Source organism: Pteropus vampyrus, unplaced genomic scaffold (assembly GCF_000151845.1).
Source record: "Pteropus vampyrus isolate Shadow unplaced genomic scaffold, Pvam_2.0 Scaffold42, whole genome shotgun sequence".
Classification (NCBI taxonomy): domain Eukaryota; kingdom Metazoa; phylum Chordata; class Mammalia; order Chiroptera; family Pteropodidae; genus Pteropus; species Pteropus vampyrus.
Window position 1 is genome coordinate 5,308,718 of NW_011888823.1, and position 18,279 is coordinate 5,326,996.

At 40.7% G+C, this 18,279-nt stretch overlaps 2 protein-coding genes and 2 long non-coding RNA genes across 10 annotated transcripts in view; 2 read left to right on the forward strand and 2 right to left on the reverse strand.

Moving 5' to 3' along the window:
- Positions 1 to 1,168: 1,168 nt before the first annotated feature.
- Positions 1,169 to 3,770, reverse strand: RPL37A (ribosomal protein L37a). The gene is made up of 4 exons (XM_011358629.2): positions 3,611 to 3,770; positions 3,094 to 3,222; positions 2,438 to 2,520; positions 1,169 to 1,295 (listed from the first exon to the last, which is right to left on the reverse strand). Exons 1-4 carry the CDS (start codon positions 3,611 to 3,613, stop codon positions 1,232 to 1,234), a joined length of 279 nt encoding a protein of 92 aa, XP_011356931.1. The 5' UTR covers positions 3,614 to 3,770; the 3' UTR covers positions 1,169 to 1,231.
- A 129-nt stretch (positions 3,771 to 3,899) lies between these two features.
- LOC111738691 lies at positions 3,900 to 7,123 on the forward strand. Its single transcript, XR_002779946.1, has 2 exons — positions 3,900 to 5,866; positions 6,124 to 7,123. It is a non-coding gene; the product is annotated as an uncharacterized LOC111738691 (long non-coding RNA).
- Positions 7,124 to 8,314: 1,191 nt separating this feature from the next.
- SMARCAL1 (SWI/SNF related, matrix associated, actin dependent regulator of chromatin, subfamily a like 1) overlaps positions 8,315 to 18,279 on the reverse strand; it is a 52,434-nt gene continuing 42,469 nt past the window's right edge. For all 4 annotated transcript variants that reach the window (XM_011358633.2, XM_011358631.2, XM_011358632.2 and 1 more), the window contains exons 15-18: positions 13,396 to 13,578; positions 11,787 to 11,887; positions 10,728 to 10,824; positions 8,315 to 8,620 (exon numbers count right to left, since the gene is read on the reverse strand). In XM_011358633.2, coding sequence (XP_011356935.1) covers positions 8,381 to 8,620; positions 10,728 to 10,824; positions 11,787 to 11,887; positions 13,396 to 13,578 — 621 coding nt within the window. In that variant the 3' untranslated portion in view covers positions 8,315 to 8,380. The remainder of the gene's footprint in view (positions 8,621 to 10,727; positions 10,825 to 11,786; positions 11,888 to 13,395; positions 13,579 to 18,279) is intronic.
- LOC111738690 overlaps positions 9,565 to 18,279 on the forward strand; it is a 9,396-nt gene continuing 681 nt past the window's right edge. Inside the window, exons 1-4 of one of the 4 annotated variants that reach the window (XR_002779944.1) lie at positions 9,565 to 10,575; positions 15,555 to 15,667; positions 15,748 to 15,900; positions 18,223 to 18,279. This is a non-coding gene — a long non-coding RNA (uncharacterized LOC111738690). Of the gene's footprint in view, positions 10,576 to 15,554; positions 15,901 to 18,222 lie in introns of all 4 variants that reach the window. The other 3 variants (XR_002779942.1, XR_002779945.1, XR_002779943.1) reach the window with 3 other exon arrangements.

The window sequence follows — 18,279 nt, forward strand, 5'->3', positions numbered from 1 at the left end:
TTCAAGTAAGACTCCAAATTAGTAAATCAGCTCCTATAATAAACTCCATCCCACCATCAGGCATTGCTCAGGAAACTTAGCAGAGAGGTTAAGTAACTTAACCTACACCACACAACTGCCTAGGCAGTTTGGCTGAGTTGATACCTCTTAACTACAGCCACCTAATGCTTATTCAAATCCCTAGGCTGAAGGGAGATCTTGCTATTCACCTGGAGATTCCTGAAGACCTGTCAAACATTTCTACCATCCTGATTGTCAACCCTGATACTACTCCTATTGACTACCAGTACTTACTGATGTTTCACAGTACAAAATCAGCACCATTTTGTTACAAAATTGAGATCCACGTTTACTCATGACACATTTAAACCAACTATGTACAGGAATTATCCTGGGTACTGGGGACATATATGATAGTGAACAAGTGTTAGGGGCAACAATAACTCAAATGAAAAACCCTATAGTTACTAATACTGGTCTAGTAAGAGCTTGGCACAGGGTGTTACTTTGATAATGTGCGCACCAGAGCCAATGCTAAAGAGAAAGCAAAACTCTGTGCATAGATTTTATAGAATATTTACAGCCAGTATGTGCCAAATACAAAGTATAGAAAAACTGGCAATTATGTGATGGACTGAATAAAGGTGATGAAAGTTTATCATAATCTTATCCATTACAACTCTTTAAATACCTCCAAGGAACTTCATTTTTTATTAGTGTGACCATATATAGCAACTTAAATAATTCAATCCTGTGAATCCATGTGTATAATAAACTGAAAAATGAAGAATGATGTAGATATTTGCAAAGTTTGTTCTGAAATTCTAATTGTTTTCTGAAGATGCTGATACATGGTTTGACAAAACACCAGGAGGAAGTATGTGTCATCCTACCTTTAGAAACACTTAAAAATTAACTGCGATTTAAAAATAAAAGTGCACAATTTGAACAAACGTATCTCCAAGAAGTTAAACTGGCAAAAAAAAAAAAACAAAAAAAAAACTTAGCTAAGACACATACCTAAACTGTTAAGGCTTATATTTGTATGTCACATATTATTTGGCTACTGAAAAATTAGAAAGATTTGCATTTCCAAGTCTTTGTTGAGAAAGCAAAATCAGTGCAATGCAACCCAGAATGTCTAATTAATAAAATTAAGAAACTAAAGTAATTTTGTTACATAAATTAACCCATTTATTACAGGCTAGCAATATTTCAAATTGTGGAGCTTCTACTGGTCTTTCAATTCCTTCAGTCTTCTGATGGCAGACTTTACTGTGACGGCAGAAGTGGTGCTGGAAAGAAAAACAAATTTGGTTCCAACATAATTAACTATGTTAACATATGAAATGCCTGAATACATTTGCCTCATTTTTACATTATAATCTTAATGATGGCATCTTTTTAGAGTCATGATGTATGCTCTTGCAGAATTAGACAGGCAAGCTCATGCATCTGATTTCTCAGACAACAAAGCATAAAAAAATTAACAGAAATGGTTGCAAGAGGCTGACCTAACCTCGTTAAAAGGGGATGAAAAAAAATGTCAGAAGAAACATGACTACGAAAGTTTTGAGATTCAGGAACTGTACCTGAAAAACCATCATTCCTCCTCGTATCGTAAGTATATGAATGCTAATTCATTTTACTATCACAACTAAGAGAGCACCCCAGTCTTTTTCCCTTCTGCCCTCATAAAACCCTACGGAGGCGCATATATCTATATATCCACGATAATACAACATTTCCCAATGTTTTATAGTGCTTCAATTTTAAATTTAAATTAAAAATTTAAGTTTTCAACCACACTAGCCATTTTACATGTGTGTGGCCAGTATACAAGATAGCGCAATGTAAACACCGGCTAGAAGAACGCCTCGGCCTTCAGGGTCAGCAACGAATTCCGAATTCCAAGATTAGAGGCTTTGACTTACAGAAATGGATGAACATTAAGTGGTGACCCAATCTATAACCAGTATAGAGAGGTTATCTCAGCAATATCACCTGGCTCTTGTCCAGAACACAAAGCTTAAAAGGTCCAACCAATACTATTTAGAATAGCAAAAGTGTGGTGGTCCACATGGCCTCAAGTTTCCACATACAGGAATAAGCTAACTGACCTCTTTTTATGAAAGCAGCTTGCAATGCCAAATCAAGGTTCAGTACAGACTCAGTCCCATTAACGAACCTCTACAATATGACAACGTTCATGACGATGCTCCTAAACTATAAAACTCTAAAGTAACGCAGACTTTATCTCAGTGCTTTCCTTTCTACTCTTTGAATAACTGAAAACTCACTTGTATTTTCAAGTCCTGAAAATACAAAAGCATTCCTACTTTCTCAGTCTTGTAGAGTTAAAACTAGCCCATACAGCACTGAAGCTGGAAAGTGACATGGTCCATACTTCCAAAATACCACAAAGAAATGAACCCACTTGTAGGTCCAGGCACCACCAGCTACTGTTTTCATGCAGGAACCACAGTGCCAGATTCCCACAGCTCTTCTCTTCATCTTGGTCTGTAAAACACAATCAATTTTCCCTATGAACCAAATGTAAGCCTTTTACCTGACGAACATGCTGGAGTCTAACTTACACTAGATAATTAAAGTTGGCGTGTTTTATGAGATTATATTGTGGTTCTAATACCACAAAGCTCTCTAATGCAAAATTTGCATTCACCACGGTGATACTGCCAGAGATGTGCAAGATCCCACTCCATCCTCCCACCCAAAAAAATTGCTGTAACAGTATTTTGCAAACATATATTGAATGAAATTATCTAGCAGCACCGGTACACAAAAGTGACAGAATCATTTCCCATAAAACAGGTTTGGCTTCGGCCAGGGCTCTTTGTCAAATAATGTTTTATCCTTTAGTTTCCAATTTCTTTTTAACGAAAAATGTTTTACAAAAACTAAAATTAGCAACATCGTCATCCCACAACTCATCAACAGTATGTGCGATTCTAACTGCTCAACAATTTCGAACCAGCACCTGTTTATCAAATTTCTTCAACAGAGGCCTCATTATGGAAGGATATCTTCGCTCCGCCCCCCCCCCCCGCGCCCCTCCAATAGAGACCGTCTTACTTTGCCACAGAAGGAGCAAGTGTACTTGGCGTGTTGGCTGATTTCAATTTTCTTCACCATTTTCCTGAGGGAGGCGCCATAACGAGTCCCGTATTTACCAACGATACCGACCTTCTTGGTGCGTTTAGCCTGTTAAGGGAAAAACCAGCGATATTAGGACCCAGGAACGGAGACCTCCCCAAGCACATCAAGTCCCGGCGCTTCCGTAACCATTTTCCACCCACCCAGCCCCTGCCTGTATCCAGCTCCCCGCGCCCCCCATTCCATCCCGGTAAACCAGGGCCAAGGCCGAGTCTGGTTCCCCGAGGGCTCCCTGTTAACCTGGCCCGAATGGGCCAGGCCCCACCAAGCCGCCCCGCCCCTCCGCCGAAGTCCGCGTCTGAAAGGAGCGGCGAAGGCACGGAGGCTGAGGATACAGAACGACGCGGGCGAGCAGAGGTGGGTGAGGGCGAAGAAAGCAACAGAACAACAGATGCGGGCGGATAGATACCTAGGCCTCACCAGGACCAACACTCACCATGTCGATACCAACTAGGTCGAAACTCACAGAGGAAGCGGCGCACTGCGCAGGCGCGGTTTTAGGCGAACGAGCGGAAGTGGCGAACGAGTGGCCCAGCTAGAATTTGAGCTCTATGGTCCGGAGGTTGCCACGAACGCTTGGCCTTCTGGGGAATGTGGCAGGAAGTCTTGTCCGCCAGGTTTACCGTGATTTACAAATAGAAGCACCTTTACACACTCATGTTATATTACGCATATCTCACAAGATGCTACAAATCTAGGAGTATTTCTTTCATTTTATGGACAAGGAAAAACTCAAGTTTTAAGTGACTTGCTCACTGGTTCTTGGCTTTGAGACGTGCTTAAATCTCATGACTCCCAATCGCACTGCTTCCTACATTACACTTTCTGAAAACAGCAGGCCCTGTGCAGGGCTCTGGCATAGGGTTGACTAAAAACCAAGGCTCCAATGTACCATACCAATGTAAGATGTTAATAATGGGAGAAATTAGGTGAGAGGATACATAAGAACTGTCTGTACTGCCTCAACTTTTATATAAATTTAAAATTCTTCTAAAAAAACAAAGTATTTTAAACAACAAAAACAACCCAGGGGCACCGCAAGTCAATTCCGTAAGGGCAGGCTGGCCTAAGTGCATCCCAGGACTGAGCACAGAGCCTGGCATGTGTGTCTGTGGTAATGGTACTTGTTGAATAGGGAAATGGTACCTTGCGTGGTATGATAGTGATATAGGTTTGTAAAGGGTTTTATTTGTCTGGGCTTTACAAGGTTAATCCATTTATATCAGAACTAAAAATGGCTTTAGAGAAATCTAGCCCATATTGGAGGCCCAGGGAGGCCAAAGTACTTGCCCAAGGTCATACAGCCAATACATGACTTCCAGACCAGTACTCTACTGTATCACACGATTTAAGCTGTTTCCTTAGCTGCAAAGTGGGTATACCATATACCTTATAAGGTTCTTGGGAAGATGAAATAACTTTTATGAAGTGCCTAGTTGGCATTTCTAAATGATGGTTATTATTGTTACTGAGATGATGATGATAAGACCTGATTTCTATGTCTCTTAATGCCTTTTCAATCCTATTTCCTCTTCTGCCATACTCAGATTACAACAGATCTGCTTTCTACTTTCCGTTAAAAATATGTCCATCTCTTTTCTCCTTATTTTCTTTACCTTAGACACAATGAGCCTGTTACAATAATAGCTATTGCTACCTGAGATCCCCTGAGGGAGCAGGATGTCTCCATCACAGGCTTTATGAATAGCAAGAGGCCCAGAGAGCAAGTCCCTTCTTCCCCAGTAGAGAAACACATTGCATTTGGGGGGTGATTTCTGGAAACCTCTGCCAAAACTATGCCCTGCCTCCAGAAAATTATAAATTAAATTTATAATTTATTCACGTTGGTGTAAACAAATAGGACTAGTGGAAGGAGGGCTGAGAAACACTTGTCCTGGGTGAGTGGGTAAGCACAGCCAGCCTCGCTGCTGGGGCAGCCCAAGTTGAGGTGACCTCTCCTAGGCTAGCTCTAGAGTCTAGTTCAGATCATCATTCAGAGCATTTACTACATCCCCGCCCCATCCTCGGCATGAGTAAGAATGCAATATAGTGGTTGAAAATGAGACACTCCATAATAGAGGAAATTTTCCACATTCAAAGCAATTTTGTCAAAATGGAACAATTCTTTTTAAATAGCAAGCCTGAAGATGTACAAATAGCACTCTCATGAAATCAGCTCTCGTAGCTTCAGAGAATTGTGCCTCTCATAAAATCTCAATTTGTCTTAGCTGTTGGCTAATAATTCTCCAACCCCATTAGAGGACCATCAGGTGCAGAGATTGTTAACTGTATCTGTTGAGTCACCTCTGCTCCTCAGAAGCACTGAAAATTCACTTTTGCCTTTAGAAAAATAAATAAGCTACAGTTGCCTCCAGAGAAGAGTTGAGTCAACCAGTTCTCTTGGGGGCATATGGAACATTTTATTCTTGAGAGAAATCTGAGGTGCAAACATCATTGTGAATTCATCTCATGTTGGAGACAGAAAAGGTTTATTCTGGAGACCCAGGCTCCATGTTGTTCCTTCACTTCCTGCCTGAAGAGCTCTTCCTTGCCCTTCACTGAAGTGCCTGGTGGCCAAAGACAAGAGCGATATCTGCATAGAACTGTTGTCCAAGCTCTGTAGGGAAGGGCTGACTCAGCAAGAGGCAGGCAAGACCTGCTGAGACCAAGCTTGACATCTAGAAAGAATCAGGTATCTGAAATGGATTCTTTCCTTCCTCCCTTCTCTCCACACATTTATTTTAAATGCATTCTTGTTGTTGTTGTTTTTTAAATGGAGATTTCACAAAGCATTGACATAGGCAAAATAAAACGTAAGTATGAGAGAATGCTCCGATGAAATTCTTTTAAGCTTTTAAGACATTTTTTTACCTCGTAATGCTGAACTTGGTATGAAGTGTGAGCATGGGGTAAAAAACAAGGTTAAGACTTCTTTTATCTTCTTTTCAGTTTAAATTTCAACTAAATAGAGCTTCAGAAAGCATCAAGGTTCAACAGACAAGAATGCACGGACAAAACAAAACTCAAGGGCTGGCAGTGAAGGGAAGGCACGTCCAGCTCTGATCCTCAGCTCTCCCTCTGACCTAGAAGGCTTGTGTGAAGCCAAGAAAACATGTTTAATTCAAGCACAAGTGGATCAAAGCTAACAGGATCTTCCTTATACCCCGCCCTAGGGGCAGAAACTAACCAGGGCTACTCAGGGAACAAGACTTCACTTAATGACCCTGGTAAGGGGAGGCAGAAACAGTGCAAGTGAACCTAGGGGTACTTTTAGTAAGACTCTTTAAGGGGATAATTGATGGCAAAGACAGGAGTGGGATGAGATGGGCCCACATTTTCTTATTTTTCCAACTGACATTTCCAGAAAATAAGGTGGCTGCTGGGGTGTGTGCATCTGGACTGAGCTGCGAAGTACAGGAGGAAAAGGAGTTAGTGTGGAAATCTTTCCTTAAACCCAAAGGTATTCATTCTCTGTATAAATAAATCCAAGTGTCTTTTACTAAATCACACAGAAATGGCCGGATGGCTCTCAGTAAATTTCAGAGGTACATTATGGATGGTATAACTGAAAATATACAGGCTATGTGGTATAAATAAAATTTGCTTTGGAGGACACCAGGGACATCTTAGAGAGACAGACTTCTCCAGAGCAGCTGACACTGAGGTTTAACTACGGGCCTCAGATGCAGGCTCAACAGGCTGTATTTACTAAACCACAGAGGAATTAGTGGTTTCAGAGAGGAGCACCGAACTGTAAGGACCAAGGGCAAACCCTCCCAATGAGAGGGACAGCTCTAACACCCTGCAGTAACACAGGGGCCACTCTGTGTGGCAGGCCCCGAGGTGACTACAGCGGGGACTTATTAATTTAACAACGGTCAGCGATTCTCCTAAGCAATAATGGGTTGTTATATATGTTTCAAAATCACCCATGCATTTCACTTCTACTTTTGAAGCATACCCATTGTATCCTAGCCACATCCCTGGAGTAAGGGGAACTATTAATAGAGTATGCGATGTGATCCTATGATCTCATTCTCTAAGACACTTAAAGACCCAGACCAAGCTCCATGTTAAAGCCTCACCCAAACGTCTCTGGATACCCTGATGGGGGCTGAGTGAGCAGCAGGAAGGTGTCTATGAATGTCAAAAACATACACACTGAATTTTGAAGACTTAGCATGAAAAAAAGAATGTAAAGTTTCTCAGTAATTTTTAATAGTGATTATACATTGAAATGACAATATTTAGAATATACTGGGTTAAATATTATTAATTTGACCTTCTTTATTTTTTTAAAATAATCCATTAGAAAATTAAAATCAAATATGTGGCTTATGTTACACTGGACAGTGCCATTCTAAACCACGGGTTAGCAAGCTATGGTCTGCAGGCCAAACCCTGTTCACTGCCTGTTTTTGTTTGGCCTGTGAGCTAAGTATGGTTTTTTACATTTTTAATTGATTAAAAATAAATCAAAAGAAAGAAAAGGGAAGATAAAAAGAAGAATAATTTGTGATACATGAACATTATATGAAATTCAAATTTCAGTGTCCATAATGGCGTTGTTGTGGAGAAGAGCCGTAATCATTTGTTTCTGGATTATCTATGGTTGTTTTCCCAAGACAGCAGTAGAGTTGAGTAGTTTCAACAGAGGTATTCTGACCCATAAAGCCAAATATTTTTACTATCTGGCTATGCACAGAAAAAGCAGCCCTGCCCTAAACCCTTAGCTCCTTACTTCATTTTTCTTCATAGGCTATAACCATCGCCTCTCCTGTGATATGATAACCTCTGCAAAGGTATGTATTTTTTCTCTTGTGTTTGGGAAATTACTGCCAGCACCGAGAACAGTGCCTGGCACATATTAGGTGTTCTATAAATATTTGTTGCATCAATAAATTTTAAAAAACCGTATTTTGGGGTTGTGTAGAAAGCACCTCATTATTTAAAGAACATGAATTTACCACTACTACAATCTAGTGTCTCTATTTCTCAGCCAGAAATTCTAAGGTTCGTTAAGACCCAAGCAAACCCACACATAATGAGGCGGGAAAAGAAACGTTGACCCCCGGTCTGGTAACTCACTGTGGTTGGACACAGAGACCAGCACCCCTGTAATAACAAGAGGAACATAGGCTTTAAAAACAAAATGCCTTACTTTAATGTATTCCATGATTTTAAAAGGTTTTTTTTTTCGCCCTTCTTACAAGGGGGAGGTAAAGCTGTCCCAGTTATCAAAAAATTCAAATCTCCTTTTCTTCACTGGACTGTCCATCGATGTGCTTTCATCCGGCAAGTCTCCTATGTCCTGGGAACTAGTTCCAGATGTTCCTGAAGCACTTCCAGGGTCGAAGGACTCCGCTGCTTCTAGGAGTTCCTTATCGCTTCCATCTTCCTCAAAGGACTTCTGGAATAGGTCATAGATGTTCTGCTGCTTTGGGTCCTTCATCAGAGAAAGAAAAGGGAAGATAAAAGAACCTAGGCTCCAACACCGACACCCTGCCACTGTGGCTGGTAAGAAAACACACAGGTGAGGGTCATCAGGTGCTGCATGATAGCGAGTGCAAGCCAGCTCTGTAAACTCTTTATCACTAAAGCAGCCTTACTGCCTTAGTGTCTGCATCTTCTCTTCTCTTCTGCTCATTGGGTAAAGAAAAAAAAAAGAGTAACTGTCCTTCAGGTGGGAAGTGATACTGAAGACCATTAAGCTCAGCCCCACACTGTCCATGAGTCCTCTAGGATCTCCTCATCACCCTCTGAACAACTGCAAGGCCAAGGAAATGCCATCACACAAAGCAGCCTGTTCCAAGTAGAAATAACTGTTAATGCACATTTGATTATGACAATGGTAATGCTGTGTGCTAATTCACAGCAGCCATGATTAATGGAAGCAAGCTCTAAGATCAGATTAATATTTTACTTCCCCTCTCAGAGGCAGGATATTTTAGTGAGACATAACCTCTTTTGCTTTTGTCTCCGATGTAGGAGGCAACATTTTCTTCTTCTAGCAGCTGATGAAATTTTCAGCCCTATTTTAATTTAAAAAATTTAATGGACATAATTATTAATCAAAATAAATATTAATAAACTCCATTTATATTATCTTGCACCTGTACTTTAGGCAGAAATTCAGGGTAACTGAGGGTAAAGCCACTATGGATGAACAGGTTTAATTTATAAGTAAATAAATAAACTCATAAACTCATTCTCAATGGTTGAGAATCATTTAAAAATAAGGTTCTTTATTTTCACAAGGTATATAATAACCAAGGCTCTGTTAAATATTTACCATTCAACTGAATTAGACTGTTTTTTAAAAAGATTAAAAATGAGGTCATTTTAAAGTTGACTATTAACCATTTATATCTGAAAGAATAATTTATGCTCTCTATTTAGACATATGATCTACGAGTCTTATTCATCCCAATTACATTCTGAAGAAAGGATTCAACTGCTAAGTAAATGTAAATGAAAGATCAGACCCTCAGACTCTTAAGCCTGAGTGTCACCTTTAAGATTTTATCGATTTAACTTGGTTTCTGATGCTTGGCAATTCCACAGGACGGACACGGCAACTCGGCTTCCTGACAAGCAATCCTACGGCCGCCCTTCTGCATCAAGCTCAGACCTCTGTCCAAGCTCTCCGGTTAGACACGATCCCCTCAGGAGCCGCCCTCCAGCAGCAGGACCTCCAGAGTCCTCACCGCCCAAGTCAACCACCTGAGTGGGTGAAAGACCAGCCTTTGGAAATCTCTGTGCCTCTTGCTCTACTCCACTGAGTTTACTGAAACAGAGGAGGAAGAAGCCGTGGCAGCAACCAGGCCGGGATGCTAGGCCAGGGCAGGCCTGGTGGGCCCCGGCCGTCCTCTCCGCAGACCAACAAGCTGCCTCTTAGCACCTCTACCAAGGCCCAACGGGCCACGGTAGAATTCTCACTGGCCTCTTACTCTCCTTGATAATAAGAGGGGCTGTCACAGAAGGAATGCTGGACTAAGTGGAGAAGCCATCTACTCTGGGCTGGCTTCACAAGGCCTGTGACTGGGCAAGTCTCATTGCTCTGCACGTCTCAGTTCACCCTTCTATAAAATGGGAGACACTGAGAATAAACTGCACCGACAGAGGGGAAAATGTTATAAAAAAGCAATACTCTATTTTTAACTTTCCTCATTCTGTGCTGGGCACATTTTAGTGGCAGCCTTTGCTGTATGGTGTTGCTATGTACTTTATCCAACAATTCAACAGTTGCCATGGTTAAGTTTTCTGTCACTTCCTAATGGCCTGATGGAAAATGCCTCTGGTTTTGGAAGCCCTGGTTTTATGAGAATCTCTGAGGGAAGGCCTGAAGCAGGAGTCATCAGTGCCATCGCTTCGCCATAAAGGATGAACACATGGATTGAGGTGAGAATAACCGCAGGCAGTCGTTTTCAGCTCCTGGGCTGAGGGAAGTCCCCAGGAGTGATTCATACTTTCCTGCTCAGGACCTTAGGGCTGGGCAAGCAGCTTAATGCCTCCCTATGCTCCAGTGTCCAGGAGCCATGTGCTGCTGTTACCTTGTAGATGTAATCGGTGTCTTCTGTCATTTCTGAAAAATTGGCCTCAGAAACCCCAGCTTCACCCAGAACTTTAATCTTCTCTTGAATCAGGGGCCTGGTGGAGAGAAATGAGCCATAGTGAATCCAGCCTGCACAGAACCAGCAGACTGATTAAAACAAGACCACCCTCCTTGTCTTCAGGGGCTGTGACTTGCTTACTGGTCCACATCTTTGTCTCTCTCAAGGCACAATGCCCAAACTGAAAATTTTGCCTCCTCTCAATTGTAAACCAATCATACCATCAGGTTCTAAATCCTTTCTATGGGAAGACGTAGGAAATAAGTGTTCCCTCGTTACAACACAATTTTGAACCTGCTGCTATTATGAGCTGCCCAATTATCGAGTCCATTAAACCAAGACAGGGAAGTAGGGCCAACCGGCACACACTGCAGAGGTAACACCCCTCGGTCTTACCTCAGTCACAAGGCTGGAAACAGATACGAGTAGTGGACACTGAGATAATCAAGAAATTTAACATAAGGAAGGGGGAAATGGGATTGGGAAGAAGAAGCAGTTTGGGATTTTTTGCTTAGGTAACACATGAACCCCCAGCTCTGTTAATGAAGCACTACATGGCCCGGGGTGAGCCAGTTTCTCCTGATGGTCCAGCAGCTATAAGATGTGACTCTGTCATACCAACGCACAACACAAACGGACAAGGGGGGGAGGGGAGTCACCCTCTTTCAAAAGTGTCTTCATGGCTGGGAACAAAGTGTTTTATAAATTCCATCTACATTTCATCTCAATCAGTTTTCCTCCCTCATCTCGGCCCAGTGGGAGAGGAATCACGCCCCTTTATTCCCACAGGATTTCTTCATGTACCCTGCAGGCCACCAGTGAACACAGTGAAGGAGCCAAACATGGTCATGAAGAAAGTGGGAGGGCGTTACAAACGGGTCTTCTGTGGGGATCCCTGAAGCCCAGAGCAAACGCAGAAGCACTTAGGAAGCAAAGAAAATGCATCATCGATGTCAGCCCTTGCTCAACCCCCACTGCAGGGCCAGCGGCCAGCCGTACCAAAGGTAGTCATCGGCTGTGCCTCTCGCTACGAGGTAGTGGATGCCCACGGAGCTTGACTGTCCAATGCGATGCACCCGGTCCTCAGCCTGCATCAGCACCTGCAAAGCCCGGGGATCAGGTTGTATGTAGGTCAAGGCCTGAAGCAGGCAGCCTCTTGCCCCCAAGTCCCACCACAGCCCTTCTTCCTCAGAGGACTTCACTGCCAATGTCACATGGTGGAGGGCCCAAGAGCCTCGATCTACAAATGACCTATCATCTGACAAAAGACAGAACCAAACAAAACACTGGTTGGAGAATTAAATATGGAGCTGAATGTGGTGACAGAAAGAACTCTAACTATGGGAGGAGAACACCCAGTGTAAATATATATATGCCTTACTGTAAACTTATTGGATTTCATTAAGCAATGTCACCATAATAAATAGATAGATAGATGGATAGAAAGAAAGAAAGAAAAAAGAAAGAGAGAGAGAGAGAGAAAGAAAGAGAGAAAGAAAGAGAGAAAGAAAGAAAGAAAGAAAGAAAGAAAGAAAGAAAGAAAGAAAGAAAGAGAAAGAAAACGAAAGAGGAAAGGAAAGAAGGAAGGAAGAAAGAAACAAAAAGAAACAAAGAAAGAAAGAAAGAAATGAAAAAAATAAAATAAAATAAATCTGCAGCTGGACAGCTTTGGGAGGCCTTTCTGTGTCAGGTACAGTGCTAGGTGCTGCAAAGGGGGAGTGAGCTCCAGCTCTGCCATCAGGCTGTGATGAAGGGCAAATGAAGGAAACCTGGCATACTTCTGATCTTCTCTCCAGAAACAAAGTTATCTTATAGCTAAAGAAACCCATTGCACCCAAGGGGGAGGCCATATGTGACTAGGAGTAGGGTGGTTAAGCCCTAAAAGGAAGAATGAAAACCAAGAGTGCTGTTTCCGTTATGAAATGCCTTCTACCTCGAAGTCCAACCATCATTAAAGCAGTCACCTATGTGTGGCCAATGACAGCCACAGTACGTGAGAACACTCGAAGGGAAATAAACTCCTTCTGGAGCTCAGGAGAAAATTTGATGAGTCCAACGAATGTCTTCTACCTGCTGTCTCAGCTTTTGGCTGATCAGATAAGGCCAGTGGGCACCATGGCCATGTTCAGGGAACACCCACAGTGGTCACCCTGGGCTAAAGCAGCTCACAGTGATGATTAATTAAAAGAGGCTCAGGGTGGAAGCCAGAGGGCTGGGCTGTGGCCTGGTGCTGCCATGAGCTCTCTTTTGCTGACAGCTATGTCCCTGAGTTATCTGTTCCCCAATTCCCTCATAGAGAGATGACCTCTAAGATTCCTTTTAGCCTTCTAAGCCTTCACTTTCCCCATTGATGAGATGGAGTTGAGAATCCTACTACTCAGGAGGTTGTTGTGAAAATTGAACATCCAGCCAATGGATGTGCGAGTCTTCAATGAAAAGAATTCTGTGGAAAGTATGAACATGTCTGTGAGGGCTAATGGAAATAGACAGAAGAAGAGGAGACTGGCACTAGCGACAGCTCACAGAAACCTTGTCTCCCTGACACTAGCTCCTTCCTCCCCGCAGCCATGAGCATGCCCGGGGACTTCAAGACTTCTGTGTCCCTTACCCCTGGGTTCCAGAACAACTCAGCGAACACCACCAGGTCAGCGGAGGAGAAGGTGAGGCCCATGTTGGCGGCAGTGATGGACAGCACGGCCACAGCATGTCTCTCGGACAGCTGGAACTGCTGGCACAGGTCCTCCCGATCTGCAGAGGAGGTGGAGCCATCGATGCGGATGTGCTGCACCTGCTGTGGGAACAAGGGACAGAAGTGAGGTGGGCTGCCACATGCCCGGATGTGCCGCACCTGCTTTGGGAACCAGGGAGGGAAGCGAGGTGGGCTACCACATGCCCCGGGACTGGCCATGGCTCCAAGGACAGGACCACGCTGCTGCTCTGGTTCAAATGTAGCCAGAGCATCAAAGATGTCATTTCATACTGCTTTGGAGCTTCCTGTCTCATCTTTCCTTTTCTTTCAAATTGAAATTTGTGTTGAGACCATTGTAGATTCACAAACAGTTTAGGCAATAACACAGAGATTGCTTGTATATTTTGCCCAGTTACCCACAATAGTAATATTTTGTATTTTACAGTATAAAATCACAGCCAGTGACTTTGATACAATGCATTGAACTTATTTTGATTTCCCCAGTTACTTAAAGTCGTGTGTTTATTCTATACAATTTCATCGCCCATGTGGGTTTTCATGTATCCCACCTTTGCAGTCAAGATACTGAACAGTTCTAACACCAAAAAAATCTTTTCATAGTCCTTATAACCATGCCCACCTCCCTCCTGCTATACCCACCCTGCCCAATCTCTACTAATGTAGATTTCTAAAAATGTTTAATTTTTAAAAAGTCGCATAAATGGAGTCATACATTGTGCAACCCTTTGGGACGGCCTTTTTTTATTTGGCATCATTCTCTGGGATTCACCTAAGTCACTGCATGTGTATCAGTGGCTCATTCCCTTTTCTGCCTGAGTAGTATTCCATGGTTTGTATGTACCACAGTTTAGCCATTCACTTTTGTAAGGACACCTGGGTTGGTCCAGTTTGGGGGCTACTACAAAAAAGCTGCCATGAACATTTGTGTACAGGCTTCTGTGTGAATACAAGTTTTCATTCCTCTGAGGTAAATGCCAGGAGACAGCTGCTGCATTGTATGGTAGCTGCACGTTTAGTTTAGCTTATTTTCTTTTAAGGGGCATTTAGTTAAATTTTTCCTAATGATAAAGACAACATTATAAGGAAAATAAAAATATTGGCACTAATACCAATCTATTTTTTCCTGTCACTCTTTTCTCAATGTATGCTATAGCTTTTAAATAAAGTTTTATATCCTGCTTTTCTCCAATAACCATTAAATTGTAAATAAACTGTATTATTAAAAAGTTTTCTAAAACACGGTTTTTCACAGCTGTACAATATTTCATCATATGGAAATAGTATAATTTAACCATTCATCTATTTCTTCACATTTGGGGGTTTCTAATTCTCACTGAAAAAGGATGAGTTGGCACATGTCCACTAATGGGTGGATGGATAAAAAATTGTGATCTATGCAGACAGTGGACTATTACTCAGCAATAAAAAGGAATGAACTATTGATACATGCAATAACATGTATGAATTTCAAAATGTGTTGAGAGAAATCATATTTTTAAAAAAGACTACATACTGTATGAGTCCACATATATAAAGCTCTAAAATTCCCACTTAAACTGTAGTGGCAGAGGGTAGAGGAGTAGACACGTGGTGGCCTGGAGATGGGAGAGCTGCGAGAAACAGGAGGGATCACAGACAGCGTGAGGAAACTTCTGGGGCGGACGGATATGTTCACTATCTTGATTCTTACCAACCCGTACACTTTAAACATATGGGAATTATATCTCAACAGAGGTTTTAAAATGAAAAAATTTTAAAGGATGGGTTAAAGTAAACCTGCTCATAGTTCTTTGCCCACATGTGGTTATTTCCTTTAGACTACTAAAAATCGAAGTACTATTGGTAAAAGGGAAAAATTTAATTTAAGGCTCCCAATATTACTTTATAATAAGTAACGGATGAGCACATCCAGCTCACTGTACTGTTATTAATAGTGAGCTGGCACATTTTTAAAACCTCTGCTGATTTGATAGGATTAAAAAAGTATCTTGTTTTAGTTTTCATTTATTTGATTACTAGTAAAGTTGCATTTTTTTTTTTTTTTTTTTTTATTTCAGATTCTTAAAGGGTCCAGTGATCTCCACAGAGTTAAGAACCACTGATCTACATCACTATTTTTTATGGCTGAATGGACTATCACATAACGGTTCACCTGCTGATGAACATTTAGGTTTATAATTATTCAATATTATAAATAACAACATGACTTATATTCCTGTACATAAAACTATGGTCTGCTTATTTCCTTAGGATAAATTCCTAGAAGAGGAGTTTTGAAAAATTAATGTGTATATTAAATTACTGCCAAATTGCCCTGCAAAAAAAAAAAAAAGTACCAAATGTGTAAAAGAACCATGATTTAACCACTGCGTATATGTGTGACAGACTGGATCCATTTTTCAGGTAATTTGAATCAATTTTTTCTTTGTAATCTCTTTCATTGCTTTTATGCTGTAGAAAGCTATCCCCCTGTCCAGTGATGATACATGTTCATCTATATTTTCTTTTAATACTTTATGGTTTCAAAGACCCTTGATTAATCTGGAATTTAATACACTAAAGAGTGAAGTTACATTTAAGTTTCCCCCTGATTGCCAAAACTTTCTTTGCTGAATAAATTAAAGCTGATTTTGTAACAATTCCTTGATCGGATATTTGTTTTTAATTTATACCATGGGGCTATCCATTCTGTTCCACCCATCTGGCCACCAGTTCTTCAACCAACATGACTGAATTTTAGAATAGATTTTAATATCTGGAAGGACAAGTCTCAATATTGCTCTTCTTTTTCAAAGTTGTCTTAGATATTGCTTCTGCTTATTTTCTGAGACATCTTTTGGAATAACAGTATAAAATTCCCTTTAAAAAAATCCAGATGGAATTTTTATTATAACTGAATTAAACCTACAATTAATTAATTTTGGAAAGACAGGTATTTTTACACTTTTTAGCCTTTTCAGAAAGGAGCATGGCACAAGTGTCTTTTTCAATAGCTTCTACACTTTTTTTGATAAGATTATTATTAGGTAATTTATATCTTTTGTTGTAAACTTATCTTTTTCCTATTACATTAATTATAACTCATACATGAAAAAAAGCAATTTATTTTATTTTTTTTTTATTTAGAATCCAGGCACCCTACTAAACTCATGTATTCTAACAGTCTTCCAATTAATTGTCTTGAATTTCATAAAAATAGTCATGGTTCGGATTTTTTCCTTTCCGGAGATTATAGCTTTGAATTTTATTGGTTGGATTTCTGCATCACATCATATCCAAAATTCAAACCCAGGTAGATTAAGAAGCCACTTCTAAAATTTTCAGGAAAAAAAAACCACAGGAGAAAATGTTTAAGACCTATGGAAAGGCTTCTGAAAACAGTCATAAAATTAAAACCCATATAGAAAAAAATGAAAAACTTGAAATATATTATAATTAAAAATTAAAATAAAAAATTTTAATTTTGGTTCAATAGAAACTAAAGTGAAAAGATAAAAACATGAATGATACAGGATAAATACCCAGAATTTATAAAGAATATTTCCAAATCAATAAGAAAAAGACAAACAACCCAACGAAAAAACAGACAAAGGACACAAACAGAAAATTCACAGAGGAGACTGAAATGACCAATGAACACATAAAAGGATCCATCTTTTACTGGTAGTCAGGGAAATGCAAATGAAAATAAAAATGAAATGAGATTTCATCTCAATGGATTGGCAAAAGTAAAATGTCTGGTTAACACTGTGTTGCTGAACTCACAGAACAGCAGGAATCCTCAATGCTGCTGGTGGGATTTATAAACTTGAATAACTACCTTGGAGAGCAATTTGAGAATACCTAGTAGAGTTGAAGATGAGTCTATCCAGTGATCATGCAAGATCCTGCCTGGCCATGCCCAAGTGTGTGTGCGCGTGTGTGCATGCACACACACACACACGGCACACCTATGTATGTACATATACAAAACTATGCACATAATAGCAAAAACTGCAAATAAATTCAACACTCATCAGTAGGGGAATGGATAAACTGTGGCACAGTCCTCCAAGGAGATTCTACTTAGCAGTTACAGTGGATGAAGTAAACTGGTAACGCTGCAAAAGTGAATTACATTTAGGTAAATTGAAAAGTATACGAAAGGAGACCACTACTGTTTAAGGATACATACTTTTAAAGTATGACGATGTGGAGGGAAAGGTTTCAGTATAGTGGTTATATCTGGGGAGGAAGAAGAGGAATTTATTAAAGGAGTACTAAGGGAGGGCCCACATATTTTATGACTTAAAAAATAAACTGAAATAAATACTGCAACACTTCCCACTTATTAAATCTGGATGGGGGACACGTGGATGGTTTTCTTTTTTCTGTACTCTTCTGTATAATTGAAATATGACATAAATGTAAAGCATGAAGGACAACAAAAGGTAATGCATGGTCCTAAATTTAACCAAAAATGAAAAAGGGGGTGAAAATATGGTGTGTTTAGTTTAATGAACGTTCTAGGAAATCCTTGTAGATATTTTTCACTCAATTTAATGAGGACCATGTAACTGTACTGAAGTTTGGGCATGGCCATGTACAATTAATAAGCCACTTGGACAGTAATCAGGGGAACAAAAGGAGGAAAGTGAACGGGCTATTCATATAAATACTTGTCTCCGCACAGGAGAACAATTTCTGCCACCTCTTCTCTTGCTAATTTTCTAATTATCTACACAGGATCATGGAAGACCCACTGAGAGAGGTTCCCGAAGCAAGATTCCTGAGCCACGTGTA

What these genes read in the sequence shown, in the direction of transcription:
- RPL37A (XM_011358629.2), bottom strand. An exon ending in CTTGCTCCTTCTGTGGCAAA is followed by an intron (nt 2,521 to 3,093) that starts GTAAGACGGTCT and finishes TGTGTTTTACAG; the next exon opens with ACCAAGATGAAGAGAAGAGC. An exon ending in GGTGGTGCCTGGACCTACAA is followed by an intron (nt 1,296 to 2,437) that starts GTGGGTTCATTT and finishes TTTTCTTTCCAG; the next exon opens with CACCACTTCTGCCGTCACAG.